The 17,906-nt window shown below is 39.1% G+C and overlaps 1 protein-coding gene across 1 annotated transcript in view; it reads left to right on the top strand.

Moving 5' to 3' along the window:
• The window catches only part of brinp2 (BMP/retinoic acid inducible neural specific 2), a 267,758-nt gene that overhangs the window by 162,196 nt on the left and 87,656 nt on the right, over window positions 1-17,906 (top strand). Inside the window, exons 3-4 of the mRNA XM_042498336.2 lie at window positions 9,397-9,587; window positions 12,669-12,850. Coding sequence (XP_042354270.2) covers window positions 9,397-9,587; window positions 12,669-12,850 — 373 coding nt within the window. The remainder of the gene's footprint in view (window positions 1-9,396; window positions 9,588-12,668; window positions 12,851-17,906) is intronic.

The following is a 17,906-nucleotide window of genomic DNA, read 5'->3' as shown; positions in this document are numbered from 1 at the left end:
TATGCTCTGGTGTCATTGTTCTACTTCTAAGGAAAATGGCTCGCAGGATAAAACAGGTGTATGACTTTGAAAGAAATGTCCTTTATTTCACAAAATGATTATAATGTAGACTGCATATGAATTTTCACATTAACCCCCTGTGACTGTAAAACATATTCAATGAAACAACAGTATTGGGAATGTTAGATGGGAAGTTTAGTGCAGCTACACTGTGTGACATGGATCTTAGTAAAATCAGGTCCCACATGAAGAAGAGGAGGAGGAAGAGAATGCAGACGTGGTCTTGGCTATATGGAACTTGGCATGCCAATTTTGCAATGAGAACTCAAAATAAGTATTAGTATCTATTGGCATTAAACATTGTTGTTCTAATCAGTGCGTCATTCCATGCTGCATTTCTATTGGTCGGTCAGTAGACGAAGGTCTTATCAACAGTCACACAGTGAGATTCTCATCCCAAATTTTTGTCACTGTCAGAAAAATCTTACAGTGTATAATGGGCTTTGCAAGATAAAATTAAGAGTTGCATTATTGATAGGACGATATTCTGTGATGAAACTGAGGAGCAGAGACACCGGTTGAAGCTTCAATGAGGAAACGTTTATTACGAGCTCTCGGGTCGACACAGGAACGAAGGGAACATGCACGTGGCCGTTCGACAACGAACGGAGAAAAGACAGCGGTATTTATGCCGTTGACTTGACATAGATGGTTGGGATCAAATTCTAACATCTCAGGAACTAAGGTTCTTCTGAGAAGTGAGGAATGTGTTTATGTTACTAAATCTGCTGGCACTGGTCCATCTCAGGTATCTATGGTCAACATACTAAGGCTTCACTATATATGGGTAGGTCTTTACTCGAAGTAGACATAGTCTCGAACTAACAATGGAGGATGCATAATCCTAAAAATACATACTTACAATTATGGTAAGTGTAAGATAGAGACTTTTTTGCCTTCAACCCCAGAGCAAATAATAGCAAATAATATAACAAATAATTATATGACACGTTATTTGTTACTGTGTGCATTGTTGATGCAGGCAGTTTGCGAAACACGCAGGCGTATGCTTGCAGCACTCGCCATAAAGCGGGGTCGGTGTAATGGATATACAGCAGCAGAAGGAGCAGAGAGCACAGAGCTGCTCTATTGCAGTGAAAAGAGAGATACGATAAAGTTATCTGCCTGGATAGAGTAAGCTTCCAGGAGTGACTGTAATAAAAGAGTATACTGTACAGGCAGGTGGAGGAAAAGTGCATTAAACTGTAGATGAAAACCAGCACAGTTATTACTCATAAGCCAGGAGTGGGTGTTCAGAAGTTATTCAAAAGATAGTGATGTCAGTCTTCTCTCTTTAGCCCTCTACATGAGTGAGTCATATCAAACAGCTACTAAACAGAGTGTTTTAACGGGAAAATATTGCTGTATTATTATTTTATTACAAGAATATTCATTCATCTTATTGTTATTTATTTATTTATATTGACATTTTCAAACATCAGCCGCTCACCTTTTTTGTTTTGCTGTCAATTTGTTGTTTTTATTATTACAGTAACTAAATATCATAATTGGGAGCATTTTGACGTTTTAGACAGTTGTGGTCCAAATACTGTGATGCAGATAATATACAGTAAACCTCAGTACAGGGGCGTAGCCATCAATTCAGAAGTGAGGGGGACAGACTAGTCAGGAATAAGCCGACTTTTATTGACTTATTTAACATATCCTCTCAGATTCAATTGTGCCTCTCCTTAGCTGTTAAAAGAACCAAATAACCACAAACAGCCAAAGTATGGCACCCAGGGACCATCTCAAGTTCTTTAAAAAAGTATCAAAATCACACAACTACTAACCCCAAAGTCATTCTTATTCTATAGATATATTTCCCTATAGCCATTGGTTATAATCTCTACTCACCTACGAAGCCTCTCCCTGACTGCCAGTGCTGCAGCCTGTTCTCTGTGCTTCGTGCTTGCTCTATATATTACAAAAATACAGATAAAAAAAGTATGAAAACTGCAAGGCAAACATTTTTAACAGAACTGAGAATAGCAGATGTGAAATTGTTCTGGAAATTAATCTCAAAGTCACTTTTATGCTACAGATTTATTTTCTCAGCCAGTTATAATCTCCCCTCACCTGTGAAGCCTCTCCCTGACTGTCAGTGCTGCAGTCCGGTCTCTGTCCTGACCACTGCGTGCTGCCTTCTCCTCCCTGCGCTTTCTATTGCAAAAATACAAATACAACAAATAAGAATAGTTGTGGCCTTCCGGTCCTCCTTCTCCTCCCTGCTCCTTCTATTGTAGCATTAAAGATGAAAAAATGTGCAAAACAATAGCGAGCAAAAATACTGCAAAGAAATTAAGACAGAGTGGGTCTATTCCTAGCATGAAGCTAGCTAGCCGGCCACAGGTAACAATGACATTAGCATTTTCGTTTACCGAGCTTTACCGGCGTCGCATTAATTTGACATTATTTAGCAAACATTATTGACAGGCAGCAGCGTTACTCAACTCACCCGGTTTGTTCTGAAGAAGGAGCGCAGAGTTTGGGGCCTCTCGCTGGTTGGTTTGCTGAACATTATTTGAGGTATTTTAGTTAAAACCCTCAGTTCAGAGTGGAGCTGCCGGCGCACGTTTCAACTGCGTCAATATCACAGCAAGACAGCGCGTGCATGCCGCAGCACATTCATGGTGCGTTTCATGACCGCTCGGAAAAACGATGTACGACATGTTGCAAATTAATTGAGTGGTTGTAAAAGGTGCGGGGGACAGAGGGCACAGATACGGAAAGTGCAATGGACATGTCCTGCGTGTACCCTGCTACTACTACCCGCCTGCCTCAGTAGAAATCATAAGACAAAAGACGTATATTTGCATCGTAAAATAAAACACATTTAAGTGGTAAGTATTCTGTCAAAAGGGTCTGTGTATCATTCACTTATTCAAGTCCATGTTGCAAACTAAAAAACAAAACAGCAAGTGAGAATTTAGTTTATTTGTTTTTCTGTATAAACCAAATATGGTAAATAAGAATATATAAATAAACAGAAATAAAGTACAATGTAAATTTGACATGTTATTTTTGTTTTTGTTTCCTTATTTATTTGAATAAGAAAAAAAATAAAGCAGCTGATGAGAAAACAATAGTCTTTTTTCAATATTTCATATATAGAAAAACATGAAATTCTCACTCATTTTTTGGGGTTTTTTTTTTCAGATGGACAGACCCAAAGCTGTACTCTATTCACCACTTCACCCTGATTTGTTTAAATTATTTGTTTCTGTATAGGCTATAAATAATTGCTTTTGTTATGAGCAGGAAAGGGTAATTTCCCTCATTAAAGGGCGTTCCAATAAAAATAACATTTGGTTTAACCATGCTAAGAAACACTCCTTTATTAATATCAGGCATTTAGTCCTTAACTGCTTCAATATTGGTTGTGCTGGTGTGGAGATTTTGTTTCGGGTAGTTTTGGGGAGATGAACTATGAGCCCTGAGGTGCAGTTGGAGATCCATGACTTTAAAGGCTTATTAAACAAACTCTACAGAGCAGTGTATAATACTGTGAAACAGGCTTTAATCACAAAGTTATCACAAAGTCAATCATTTTATCCTCCGTCACAGTGATTGCAGGTAAACAGTAGAATTAAGCTGTTCATGTTGCAAAGTAATCCAGGAATATGCATTTGTACACACAATATAAGCCTATTCATTGAGATGTTTAACACACACATATGTGACAGGCAAGCATAATCCATCTCCAGGCAAAACCGTAAATTGGGGGGGGGGCTAAAAATTGAAAATAAAATGTCTATGTTTTTTCTGTAGCATAAATTAAAAAGTTGATTGTGGGTCGATCTGGTAGTATTGTCTCGGGGCTCCAGTCAGGCGCTCGCGCTCCTTTCCAAGCTCGCCTGGGCGAGAGCTGCGCAGGGGTCTCTTCATGTCTTTCAATACTGTTCACCCTGTTTAAGGTAATTTCCATCCATAAAGAACCACCGTAACTTTGTATAAACGTTACAAATGAGTTGTTATCCCACATTGTTTTTCCTTTTAAGAGAAATTTGCGCATTTTGAGCGTGTGTGTTGTCGTGTGAAAGTATGTGGCTAATGCTGAGAGTGTTGAAACTAGCTCCTAGAGACTTCAAGGTCCTGCTGTCAGGTCTTACTATTTACTCTGTTGTTGTTGGGATTGAAGCTAGGTGCTATTATCTTCACATGTATGTGTAAATGTTTATCTTATCACTGTTAGTGGTCTGTTAATGTGTAGAGTGAACTAGAAATTTAAGATGTAGTTTGTTAACGAGTCACTATGTTATAGTGTATAAGGCTTCAACTAAATATTTAGCTATCTAAGTATCCATTAAATGGGTAGGCATTTGGTTTTACACACACACACTCACACACACACACACACACTATATGGACAAAAGTATTGGGCCACCTATATATTACACCTACAGGAGCTTTTATGACATCCCATTCTAATATATATCTTCCATAATGAGGAAACACAGTAACATTTAACAGACTGATTTACAACAACTGATGCAGATTGCTGTCCTAAGTAAATGTCAGAGTTATTGTCACACCCGCTGCCATGCAGTCGGAGCTCCTTGGTGTCTCTCTCTCACTTGACGCCCTGAAACTGTTGGGGGTCAGGATCCCATCTCATCCTGTCCCTCATTTGTGAAGCGTACGGTCCCTCCCCTCCTGACGGTGAAGCTGTGAGGTGCACCCCACCCCCCCCAGCCGACCGAAGCTCCAATTATAAGCTGATGATTGATGATGAATCTCCGGGGGATAGAAAACGGTTTTTGGGACAGCCCTGATATCTCATTTAAGCCCGGCATCACCAGTGTTTCTTGTTTCTTGTTTAAGAATTGGATGTCCAAAAATTTGCAGCAGCTGACTGACTCTAAATCAGACAAAATAACCCCATTCAATGCCAGTACTACTACCATTAACATGTCTCCTGTAGTCAGTACATCCAATCACATCAAAACAAGAGTGGTAACCCAGCAGTCATCTTTGCCTTGGTGCTGTCTTTTACCAGTACAAAATGTGTTGACACTGGTTTAAGACAACAATCTTTCTTTCCTTACTTAAAATAACTTAAAAATTTGCAGTTTGCAAGATGATGTAAATAAACTGATGGAGCAAACAGATAGGCACTGAGAAAGCAAAGGTTGCTCCGGCTTCTCTTGTGTCTTCAGTCTAATTATCTTTTTACACATTTTGCTTGCAGCTCCAAACTGTGCCCTCAGACTCAGCTCCCCCCTCAGCTGCCCTGCTTTCATGAAAAAAAAAACAATGCAGCCATGAGTTAATGATAGCTTGTACAAATTGCACTGTGACTGTGGCCAGGCTACAGACATTAATTGGTGCATTATGTGAGAATGAACCTCCTAATGAAGCACTAGTTTGACCATATGCTCCTGGGGCCATTCCTTCTGAGGAAGGCTTTGTCATGGTTTGTGCTAAATGGTTACAAATCTGAGCTCTCCTTTGAAGACGAATATGCAACGCAGCAACTACAAACTAATTACAGCCCATTGCTGTCTTTACACTGGTGCCATCTGTATGACCCTATGCATATCTATTATGTATTATTAAGGGACTTGGCCCATTGTGTGTATCCCAGTGTTGTCACAATGCTGTCAGCACAATAATTACAGTATCTTGTTGCCGGTAGTAGTAAACTATTGACCACAAAAAGGCCCTGTATGAGCAGCCAGTGAGAAACTGAGACAATGATACAGTACATGCACCTCCCCCTGTGTATGTTTTGAGTACTCATGGGAAAACACTGTGTCACTGCTGGTATTTTGTTCGGAGGTACCGCATACATAATGTGCTAATATTCGACGCCTCTTGTTTTGCTAGCAAATTTATGCAGATGAGGTGGATCTGTACTTTTCTGACTGTATTTGCATAATCTTCACATACCTTGGGGTGCCGCTGTGGCAAGAGTGAAGTGATGAAATGATTATCAGCTACTTGAAATGGATGAATTTTCCATCTCTCTCTCTCTGTCACTGTGTTCTGTTGACCAGCTGAATTGAAATAAGGTTCCGGTTCTGCACGAAACATTGAAAACTATATTTGTCTGGACAACTAAAGATCTGGGTGCACTAGAAGTTAAGTCATTTAAAAGTCATTGAGTTCCATAGTATCACATGCTGTGACCAGGAACAGTAAACATAAGATGTTCTTTAAGCAATTAATTTTTATTTGTTTCGGTCATGTAAATGCTCAACAATCAGATTTAGATTCAAAACCACTCTAATATGTATTCCATGAATAAAAAGGAACAGAAAGAAGAACAAAATCTTATTTTACCTGCCCCTCTCTGAAACCCATAGGCTTCTTCATTAGGTACACCTGTTCAAATGCACGTTAAGGCAAATATGTAATCAGCTGATCACATGGCAGCAACTCATTGCATTTTTGTATGATCTGCTGAAGTTCAAACCGAGCATCAGAATGGGGAAGAATTTCATTTGTAATGCTTTCTGCTAAAACATTTTTAATTATCTCCTAAAAAAAGAAATAGGGCTGGTGATAATTTATATGCTTTTTTATTGTCAAAAAATCCACCTTAAACCAACATTAAATCTACTCAGCTAACAAGTGTTTGTGCATCACAGCCTGATGTATCGTCTTCCTTTATGCCACTGTGCTACATTATTACATTGGCAGACATGTTCCTTCATTTCCATGAACATGGGCTATGAAAATAATTGTTGGGTTTGGATTTTGAGTGAAAAGCAAATACACTGTGCTGCTGCCATAAATATTCATTATAGCACCTAAAAATAGTCCCTTGTTTAAACTTATGTTCGGAAACTTTTCTTAAACCCTACTGCCCAGTAATTTTTGTTGGGAATTGCTGAGCCTTTTTTAAAGCAAACAAACAAAACAAAAATGTATATCTGTAAAACTGACTTGTTTTAAAGATAAGATAAGATAAAGAAGAACTAGAGTCAGATGCAGTGTAGGAAAGTCAGAAAGTGTTAAGAACCAAACTACGATATTGTTGGTTTTCACATTTTCATTGGATTTAAGAAACATTGACAGAATAATTAACATGCATAGAATTATGCCAGCCTTATCTTATCAGTTTTTTAGTTTTCTCTCTCAGTCTTGAAGTCCTTTCTCTTTTTAATCCTTAGTATATTAATATATGTGTATGTTCATTGTGGTTAACATTAGTGTGGGGCCAATAGATTGCTTTTTGGTTAAAACCATAAGTCCTTCAGTCTTGTTCACCTATATAATTATAGATATTATGCATCTATGTTTAATTTTTGCACATTGTTATATTGAGGCCAATGGCCATTGCCTTGTCTGTGTTATATCTAATTGCATTTTTTTGTAGAGAAACAGTATCATTAATTTAAAGTCATGCTTCTAATAGGTACAATATTCAATCTCTTTGAGCTCTGTTTGGGGTCTCCACCACCAACTCCTAAGGGAAAAAAAAAAAGTTTTTTGATGCTAGGTGCCCTATTATGTTCACCAGCAATTTCATAACTTGGACACAGTGGATTAACAGGAGCTTTTTTTTCTGAAGGTAGCTCCCAATTTTCATATAAAAATCCTGTTTATTATAGCTCTAAAAGCTTTTAACTAAATTATGTCTAGTGCAGCATTTCAATGTTTCATGACAATAACTGATTTAAAAAACTCCTAAATATTGATACCAGTTATACCACCAGCATAAGGAGGGAATCAGCTCAGATTTTGAGAGCTCAGGTCTCTCTGGCAACAGCTTAACATCAATTAATGATGACTACATTAGTTGTGAGACGTGGAAATAAATATTAACAAATAAGAGCACCTCTTAGAATACTGACAGCCTCGTCTGGCCTTTACACTCCTTGTTTATGTCAGCAAGTGGGTTGGAATTTGTGGAAAAAAACTAGTGATGGATTGCTTTTCTTTCCAGCACAAAATGTCAAGAGAGCGCTATGTTTTACAGCACAAACAGAACTAAGGCTAGAGCAGAAAGAAGCAATATTGACCTCATTCACAATGAGCCACTTCCTGAGTTGGCCATCTTCTTAGTTAGCTAGCAGTCCATGTAGTCATTCTGGACAAGTCATTCATGTGTTTGTGATAGCTGATGTATATTTGTTAGCTGTCCAGCTAGATATTCCTCCAATTGTTATAGAGAGATTCTGATTTTTTTTTTGGCAGAATCTCTCCACAAAAGTGCAAGATTTTGGTTTCAAGGCATTCTGCTTTCTTTCGTATATGGCTGTAATCTAAGTTTAAAGGTTAATGACTACGTTGAGCAGACTTTCGTTGCCTGCAGATAAATAGTCCTTGTGGAGAGCAACTACAGTCTCCAAAACTATCAGCTGTTGTCTGATAGCAGTATAGTTTTTTCTCTCATTTATCTACAATAATATGCAGATATCTGTTTATAGAGATCAGCCAAAATGCTGTCTGGACCTGTCTGATATTGCTAGTTGACCTGGTAACAATTCCCAGTGCACAGAGGAGAAAGTCCTGGCTAGCATATAGACTACAGAATCCTCGATGTGTTGGTCATTGACCCCCAGAGGCAGTATGCATCACACGATTGCCAATGTGTTCCAACTTGTTCTTATTTTAAAGTTTTTGGAAGTTACCAGATGTGCTTCAGGTGCATTATTAACCCCGTCTGGGCTTGAGTTGTGCTCACTCTAATTTGAACATAAAACCAAGACAGACTGCAACTAAAAAAGACGCATGTGTAGCTAAGAGTAAACAAAAGTTCATTAAAATGTTTCTTGAAGGGAAATTAATTAAAGGGCCCATTCATTTTTTTGGCACAATCAACAGGGTATATGGGACATATGGTCATACATTTGTGACAACTGGACAGTAATGTTTACAGTATGTAGCCTTTTAACCCTTTGTAACCTGAGCAAATTGGCTTGATTTCTTAAAAAAAAACCCTGAATATTAGTCAACAACAACAACAAAAATTATAATAATTCTGTAAAACAATTTTAAACATGTAATTATAAAAATAATAAATATACTTTTTTCCCTTTTTTTTCCTAGACATTTTACCCTAGCTTTTAAAAAATAAATACATTTGAAAGCCATTTATTTCGAGCAATTTGTTGCTTTCATTGAATTGACATTCTCCCCATGTTTTTGAAAGCAATCACACCACTTTCAAAGGTTTAAATACTTGTGAAAAGAGTCTGAATGCAGCACAATAAAAGTGATGTCGCTCCAGGTTTCAGAGGGTCAACTTCCTCTTAATTCTGGCTATCAGATGCACTTTTTGCAGCCTCTTTTGGGTGTGAATGTTTCTACATGTGGTCTTAATCTCTCCTTCTTCAATGAATTTTGAACTGTGTGTTCACCTTTTAAATGTATTCATAATTTCAGGGAGTTCAGCCACTGGAAGGTGAACAGCCTGGCAACAGAGAAGAGAGATTTCCTCAAAGCTCCATTGCCCTTAGCGCCAGAGTTCCTACGCAACCTGCGGTTACTGGGGCGACGGCCAACCCTGCAGCAAATCAACGAAAACCTCATCAAGAAGTACGGGACCCACTTCCTAGTCTCTGCTACCCTGGGAGGTAAGGAAGGACTGCAGGTGACACACTCACCGTTATTCTCTGGTTATGAGATGTCAGGATACACCAAAAATAGAGGAGCAACTCATTTTAGCTTTCGGAGGAGTTACATCCATGTTACTTTAGGATTTTGAAGTTTTTTTTCTGTGAAAAATGTAAAGTAAAAAGCAGAAAATACAATCATACAACACCTGCACCTGCAGCATTTGGCCAAGGTTGTTTTCCTCAGTAATTTTCCACTCATCCTTCCCTCTGATGAACATTGCATGCAGCTACAAGAGCCCTACAAAGCAGAGGAGGGATTAAATTGACCCATTTCTCAGCATATGTCTTTTTTTATTGGATTTCTTTTTACCCTCCATCTCCGAAGAGAGTAGTAACTCACAAAACAGAATCGCCAGTGGTATTGATCGCGCGCGCCTCGACAAAACACGGCTGAGACCTGTGTTACGTTCAAAGTGATGACCTCATGATATTGATACACTGCAGATCCCGGGCTCCTCGTAGCAGCTCAGATACAGGAGAATGTTTTTACAGTTTTCTGTTTTTTTATAAAAGGACGTGTGGAAAATTGATAGAGAGTGGAAACATCTTAGCATGTGAGCATTCATTTCATCAAAGACTTAGAAGACCAGTGTACTTCAGGCAAACTGTATACATTGTAAAATCTGAACAGCTGATCTTACTTAGAATACTCTTGTAAATGTAGATATTCATATCAATTTATGTTTAGTTATATCTAATTAGGTTTACTCAAAATTTAGCTGTATTTACTTTGTTGTTGCAACTTAAAAATAACAAGTGGAATTACTTTGTTGTTTATAAGTGTTAGCAACCTCAGTAAATACAGTTAGTGAAATGCTCTGTGATGATCAAATTAAATCTGACTAATGATGGAGTCAGGAGATCTACGAGTTCTGTTTTGTTCATATGTTTAAAGCCTCTGGGAACCCAAATAACCAAACACTTTCTGAATATGTAATTTAGGGTCTTGCATGCATTATAAAGTCAGTCATTTTCTGTAACCGCTTGTCCTCGTAAGGGTTGCGGGGGGGCTGGAGCCAATCCCAGCCGTCATCTGGCGGAAGGTGGGGTACACCCTGGACAGATCGCCAGACTATTGCAGGGCCGACACATATAGACAGACAACCACACACACTCAGTCACACCTAAGGGCAATTTAGAGTCACCAATCAACCTAAGCTGCATGTCTTTGGACTGTGGGAGGAAGCCGGAGACCCCGGAGAGAACCCACGCAGATATGGGGAGAACATGCAAACTCACCACAGAAGGGTCCCCGCCTGGACCGAATCCCGTTCCAACCGGGTTTAGAATCAGGGACCCTCTTGCTGTGAGGCAACAGTGCTAACCACGACAATGCCAATGCATTATAAAAAGCATACAAATTATAAGACATTGGTCTCAATCCAAATTTAGTATTTTCAAAGTTCCCTGAAGCTGGGCTGACTTTGGGCATGGTTATCCACGTTCCATATCACAAGTCACCTTAAGATATAATTAATTTACTTGACATAAAGTAAACGTAAATTAAGACCAATAGTTATATTTTTCAAGGCAAGTGGTTTCCTATATTTGTTTAAAGTAAAATCAACTTGTTTGGTTTTACAGTGTAATAAACAGTAAATGTGTAGAATTACAGAAGATACTGACTCACGTATAAGAGATATTATTTGACGCCAGCATAACCCACACATCTTCTAAACCAGGCCATGATCATCACACATCGTCCACATACAAGACCTGTTCTTCCAACAGCTCTCTGGTATCTCAGAGATGCATTCACTTTGCGTCCTAACTTTAGCACCACTAATCATTGGCTGTATGCACTGGAGCATCAGCGTGGGAGACAGAGCAGAGATGAATGCAGCGGCAGACTGATAGTTAGACTCTATATGTAATTAACAGCCTCAACTAAATGGGCTGAGCCAGTCTGCATACTGATTAGACTGCGTCTGAGCGAATGCACACATCGCCCGATCTCATTTTTCTTTCTCTTTTGTTCTACGGTTTCCATCTCAATCTCGCTTGCTTTTCATGGCCGTCTCACCAGCCACGGTTACATCGAGCTGTGAAGTAAATTTAGCTGGTTTTAAGCGAACAAATGGCCTTGATGACTCAAAGAAAGAAAATAAAATACAGTCAGTAAAATTTGGGAAGAAATAAAACATGCTTAGTAGCTTAGTAATGATGACTTACATTTAAAAAGTGATTTTGTCATTGTTCATTTTGGAACTTAACTTGTCCAAGGCTGTTCTCACTTCCTCATTCTCTCACTTACTACATTACTCCTTAAAGACACTGATAGCGGGGGTCCTCTATGTATTTGTTATATTTAATCAATCAGTAAGCTACTTGCTTTCATGAAGAACATGATAAAAATGTTCAGACTCTTCAAGTTTATTTTTGATTTATTATTTTGTTTAAACAGGTTGGTCCCATTGGGTTTAACCATCTTTTTTCAAGGGAGACCTGGCCAAGACAGTCAGCGGTGAAAACACAAAGTTGCAGACAGAGACACAAAGGGAGACAAAATACAACTCACAGGCACTAAAATTTGCATGAAAAGAGAACTATCTATGAGTCAAAAAAGATTTTTCTGGGCGTCAGTTGCACAATGAGGCAGGCTAAAAACATTAAAACATTATAGTGTTTAGTTAATTATCCTTGTCAATTAGCCAGCACTTAAAAAATACAACCTACAGTGGTATGGCTTTGTTAATGATTCTATAATTGTCTGATAAAAGTGAGCGAACCATAAGCAAATGATAGATTATGTGCATCACTGCAGACAAACCACAAAACCACTGTGAGAAAGTTTAGCCCTGCCAAAGAAATGTCAAATACAGAAGCAGAACGTCACTTTACTTCCGTCCAAGAAAAATATTTGCCTGCTGCTGTAGCACAGTGAACTCAGTCATTTTCCCTTTGTAAGCATGTTAAAGGGAGAATTTAGCACTTTATGCCATAAGATTTTGACAAATATAGAGCTTTTGCAAAGATATAACATAAAGTTTGGGTGATATAAAAACTGATGACATTTATTGATTCATCATTTATCCACAGGAGAGGAGTCTTTGACCATTTTTCTGGACAAACAGAAGCTAAATAAGAAATCTGAGGGAAACAGCAACAGCTCAGTGGTGTCTCTGGAGCTGCTCCATCAGTTGGCCGCTTCTTACTTCACAGATCGAGAGAGCACCCTAAGGCGACTGCACCACCTCCAGATTGCCACATCTGCTATCAAGGTACTGTACACATGCATGCAGCCAGTGATTTAGCCTTCTTACAGCAGACATCCACACACATAATCTTGACTTTCCAGCAGTGTTGGAAAATGTCTACTTCAGTCTATAGTACCTGGGCGAATACACTGTTTATTTGCTTTACTTGTGTGTGCAGTTCTCCAGGTCCACAAACAACCACCCATCAAGGTAGACACGCAAACATTAATGCTCCTATAAAACTGTCCCTTTTGGATGGATTACTCAGCGCCGCACCTGTAACAAATAGCTCTGCTTGCTCTCAATGTATGCACACAAACAATCTTTTTTTAAAGATTATTTTCAAGGTGCATCATTGCTCAAAGGGCCGGGGGAGAGATGAGAGAATGCTCGCGAGGACATTTTTTTAAATAATGGCCGGCTGGATTAAAAGTACAGTGTATGCACTGCCGCCCACAGCCGCTCTTAAGTGAGGCAAATGTCAAGTTCCTTTAAAGTCCCAGTGGGAAAAGAGTATGTTTATGCATACTGTTCTCTACTGTATGCCATCTGGACTGGGTTATAGGCCCCATGTGTGCTCTGCTGTAGGCGTGTCTGCACTTGCATCATATGAGGGTTAAAGACATACTTTGGGCAATTTTCAACCAGCTTTGTATCAAAACAGTGTAGGTAGTATGTCTAAATACTCCTCAGATGATGCAAATTAATGCAAAAAATGTAATCTGGCAGACTTTTGCTGGCTCTTGGAGCTCTTGCTCATTCTACATGCTTTACTCCCGTATTGTCATATTGCATGCAACCCATGTTGCCACTGCAGACACCAATACCCCTTTTCCGCCAAAATTAGTGTGTGCGTTTGGTTTTTTTTTAATTAACGAGCATTCAGGCGGGTAAACTTCGAGCACACCTGACATGCTGCCCAAGATCTCAAGATTTGGCAATCTAACTGGATTTTTGCAGTATTTTTAATATTTCAAAACAGGGTTTTAAAAGCATGAATTGTCTTAAAATACTTCAGATTTAACCCTTTGAAACCTGGACCAACATCACTTTTATTGAGTTGCGTTCAGAAGTATTAAACCATCAGGTGAGAACACGGTAGGACAGAGCTGGTCTTGTTTTTATTATACACCAGCAGATTGCCGAACAGCACCTGCCGCATCACTTTAAAACATGGCTGAAAGGAAACTGTTAAGGCCGTATGATACGCACCTGGAAAATGAAACGCTGCTGGTAATGGTGTCATATAAGGAGCTGGAAGGTCCCTAAAGGCCTGCTGGGAGCAGGACTGGTTCACTGGTGTTTGCTTCCCGTATAAATGTAGAGCCAAACCATTATGTTTTTTATCTAAACCTAACCATGTGCTTTTGTTGCATAGTCCTAACCATATGCTTTTGTTGACATCCTGGTGTTGGTTGCCATGTACTTTGGTTGCCTAAACATAACAAGATGCTTTTGTTTTGTTTGTTGATGTCCTGGAGTTGGTCGCAGCATGCCAGAATGTCAACAGTAGATGCAGGAGGATACCTAAAGCATAATATGCAGATCACTGACAAAGCGGTGATGTGTGACGGCTTGGAATGATATTGTGTTGGCAGCATCAATTTCAAAAGCATTTTTGTCTCTTGACTGTATAGACATCCTAGTTTTCTTAAAAGGCCATCTTATCAGCAGTGAAATACCTCTGTAAGAAGCCGGGAAATTATCATCTTTTTAAAGCTGTTTAATTCTGGCACAAAGTGGCTCTGACTAGAGAATTTGAAGTGGTGTAACACCTTTTTTAGCACGTGCCTAGGTTCATTTATTTACCTGCACACTCAACACTCAACTCACTGTGACATGGTGAATCGTCTTTTACCCAAAATCCACCACCGGGCTTTGGTTCTTTTCATCATTAATTGCAAAGATGAACGGTTTTGTTGAGAAGCCACTCAAAGAACAGAGAAAAATAAATCCCATTATTTCCTGAGCCTGGTTTCACCTTGTTAACATCCCTTTTTTCTCCTCCTGACGACTGGAATCAAAACCAAGCAGTATATTTTTCACATCGAAACAGATCTGTTGGCTCTCCTGCGATGACAGCAGGTGTGTGGGTGGGTGGACTGTGCTTTCATGCTCCAACTTAAATAGAAAATATGATTGAAATGAATAATTGCTACGTGCCAACTCTGTATGTACCTTGAATAAGGTGGCTCATTTCCAAGTACCGTCGCTGAAACGCTGCATGTGGCACAGTGCAAGAGTGAGATTGACCATTTAAGTTGCCAAGAGTCACTTTAAAAGGGACACTGAAGCACTTGATTGCACGAAAATGTATTTTCCCACAAAGCCTTGAATGGTTCTATATGAGAAACAGAGAGCAAAAAGGCCTCCTGGACTCAGCGCAAATTGCTTTCACCTGGAGAGAAAAGTTTGATTAGTGTAAGAACATGAAATTGAAATTTAATGACTAAAAACAAAAAGTTTGTTAGCTGTTTGTTAGCTACAGGGAGAGAAAACAGCGTCTAGAAAACTATGCTGCAGTGCAGGCTGAAAAATAGATGCTGTACAGTTTTTACATTTATTGACAAGCTTTATCTCACCAAAGCAACGCTTTGATATGTAAGCAAAAGTAACAAACAAGAATTTTCTTGCTTGCTGAAGTATGAATACTGCATCTCATAACTGCTACAGCATAAGGCCACAGAAAACACATGACCTGCTAAGCCTGAATTAATTAGGATGTGAAATCTTGCTCAATTTGATACATTTGTGTCTGTGGGGAGAAGCTAATGAGTGACTGTTGCACTGAAACAATCCCTTATCTTTTGCAAAGAAGTCGATGATTGTAAATAAGTAAACGGCAACCATTAAGATCTGTTTTCCGCATCAGTGAGCCTGTTTTCAATCCATCCAGTGATATTTTGTGAGATACACTTTGTACAAATTCGGCTGCTCATTGCCATTCATGCTTATTTAAAAGCATGCCTTCAGTTAGTTTCTGACTTTTTGTCAGATACTGCAGTTTGGTCTGAGTGGAGCTGTGTTTGCAATAATAATGCAAAATTATGTATGATATTAATGGGATGTAAGTGAGGTTCAAAAAGTTAAAAAACATTCAATATGGTGAATGACATTTAAAGAAGTGGAAAATACAGATATCCTTAAAGTAAATGCATAATAAAGTAAGTTAAGTTTGAAACAAATTATTATAAACTCGGCAAATGCCCCGGGTAGGAGTCCCAAGTTTACCTAATGTCAAATGATTGTGCATAATACCAATTATTATGCCTTTTTCAGTAATTTTTGCCACAAAATTCAGTTAGAGGTAGAGCTGATAGCAACATTCAGAGTAAATTTATGATTCAGAGTCTGAGCCAGGATTGTCTACACTCAATTCTCAAAATGGAGGTGGCTGAGCTGGCTGCTAGCAGCTAATGATGCAAGCAGCCACTGGTGCTGACAAAGCTAATGGCGTTAACGTGGGTAGGAATCATAGGGTGGGTGTTAGCTTTCATGACAATGCCTTTGCTATTATTAGGGCTAACCACCAAATGAGCGCAGTGCAAATGTCAGTGATTAACTAATCAGTAGGATACAAACACAGGGCTCCTATGCACTAATGCCTGTATATAAAGATGGACGATGCTTCTCCACTTCCTCCCATTGTACAATATGGAGCTGAATTATCCTGGCTGCTGCCATCTTGCACTGGTGACGTAATTTATTGCTAGGGTTCACATAGTAGAGAACTGTGCGTTTTTAAGTTCCCGCCCATACACCCATCCAACCATGAGCAGCCCAAGGATTGAAAGCATACTGGCTGGCACATGTCAGTCATGTCATGAAGCTTTGTTTTGGTTATTTGATGCTTTTAAAAGGGGGCTTATCTGAAACACTTCAACAGACATCAGAATGATAAGAACTAGCTAAAATGACAGAAAACATCTCTAGCAGAAATGTATTTGACGTGTACTTTCAGTTTTTAGTTTGGCCCATGTCCCATTAACTAACTTGGAGAAGGCGGTGTTTGTAGCCTTTACTGCAGCCAGCCACCAGAGGGGGATCAAAATGCTTTGGCTTCATTTTTGGGGAGCTGTTATGTCATCCATCTTTATATGTAATCTACTAAATGGATGCAGGTTGGATCACTTTCGAGAGGAAAGAACAGAGAAGCTCTGATTACAACACAGGCAGATGTAGTGTGACTTCATTTTCTGCTAAGGACACCATTAATCCACTATATCCGTACATAGCACATAGTTGTTTCCTGCTATGTTACTGCTCAGGATGTTGTATGGGGTACGCTTAAGGTGGATCCTGCATTATTACTTACTTACCCTTACTGCATCCTCTTAGCCTCTATCCACACTCTGTGTCATGCTTTTTGTTATATTAGTGTGTGTTCAACTTCAACACCCTGACAAATGTTCTCACCCGAAACACATTGGTGCCAGCCATGTAATATTAAAACCATTTCATTATACTCAGGACCTTATAGTACCTTGGAACTTTCTTTTATGTTTTCAAGTGTACTCCAGGGTGTGTTAGTACGGTACAGCATGACATCACTGTTAGGGGTATAAAGGTCCCATGGAGCACCCTTCTGCACACATCCAACCAAACTCATCAGTGCTAAAGGTAATACAATTGCTGGAGGCTGGATTAGCAACCAATCAAAGCCCCATAGCCCCAGTTTGTCTATGTAGCAATTACTTTGTGGTAATTTGATTAATTACAATTTGGTTTGCCAATATGCACCACTAGCTTTCTTTTCGTGCAAGGCTTTGCCCTTGTCAGAAGTTAATAAGTTAAATCTAAAGATTAATGGGCAATGCGCTGAACAAGTTTTGGGAATAAAATATTGGCTTTCTGTTAGATTCCCATCCACAATTAAAATGGAACCAAAACAAACTTACAGACTCTAGAGAGTATCTTTAATTTCATGCAACAAATAGTTTATTGTAATCAATTATCTATACACATTCAGATTATGGTGGAACTTCTTGGTCACAAACAGCTAAGATGAAATATGAATCTGCAATAATTACTAGACAGGAAGTGGGTTACATCTCACCACTACCATGGTCTTAAGAAACTG

This window comes from Plectropomus leopardus, chromosome 12, assembly GCF_026936395.1.
Source record: "Plectropomus leopardus strain MGB_pleo_1.0 chromosome 12, ASM2693639v1, whole genome shotgun sequence".
Lineage (NCBI taxonomy): Eukaryota > Metazoa > Chordata > Actinopteri > Perciformes > Serranidae > Plectropomus > Plectropomus leopardus.
This window is presented reverse-complemented; position numbering and strand designations above follow the sequence as displayed.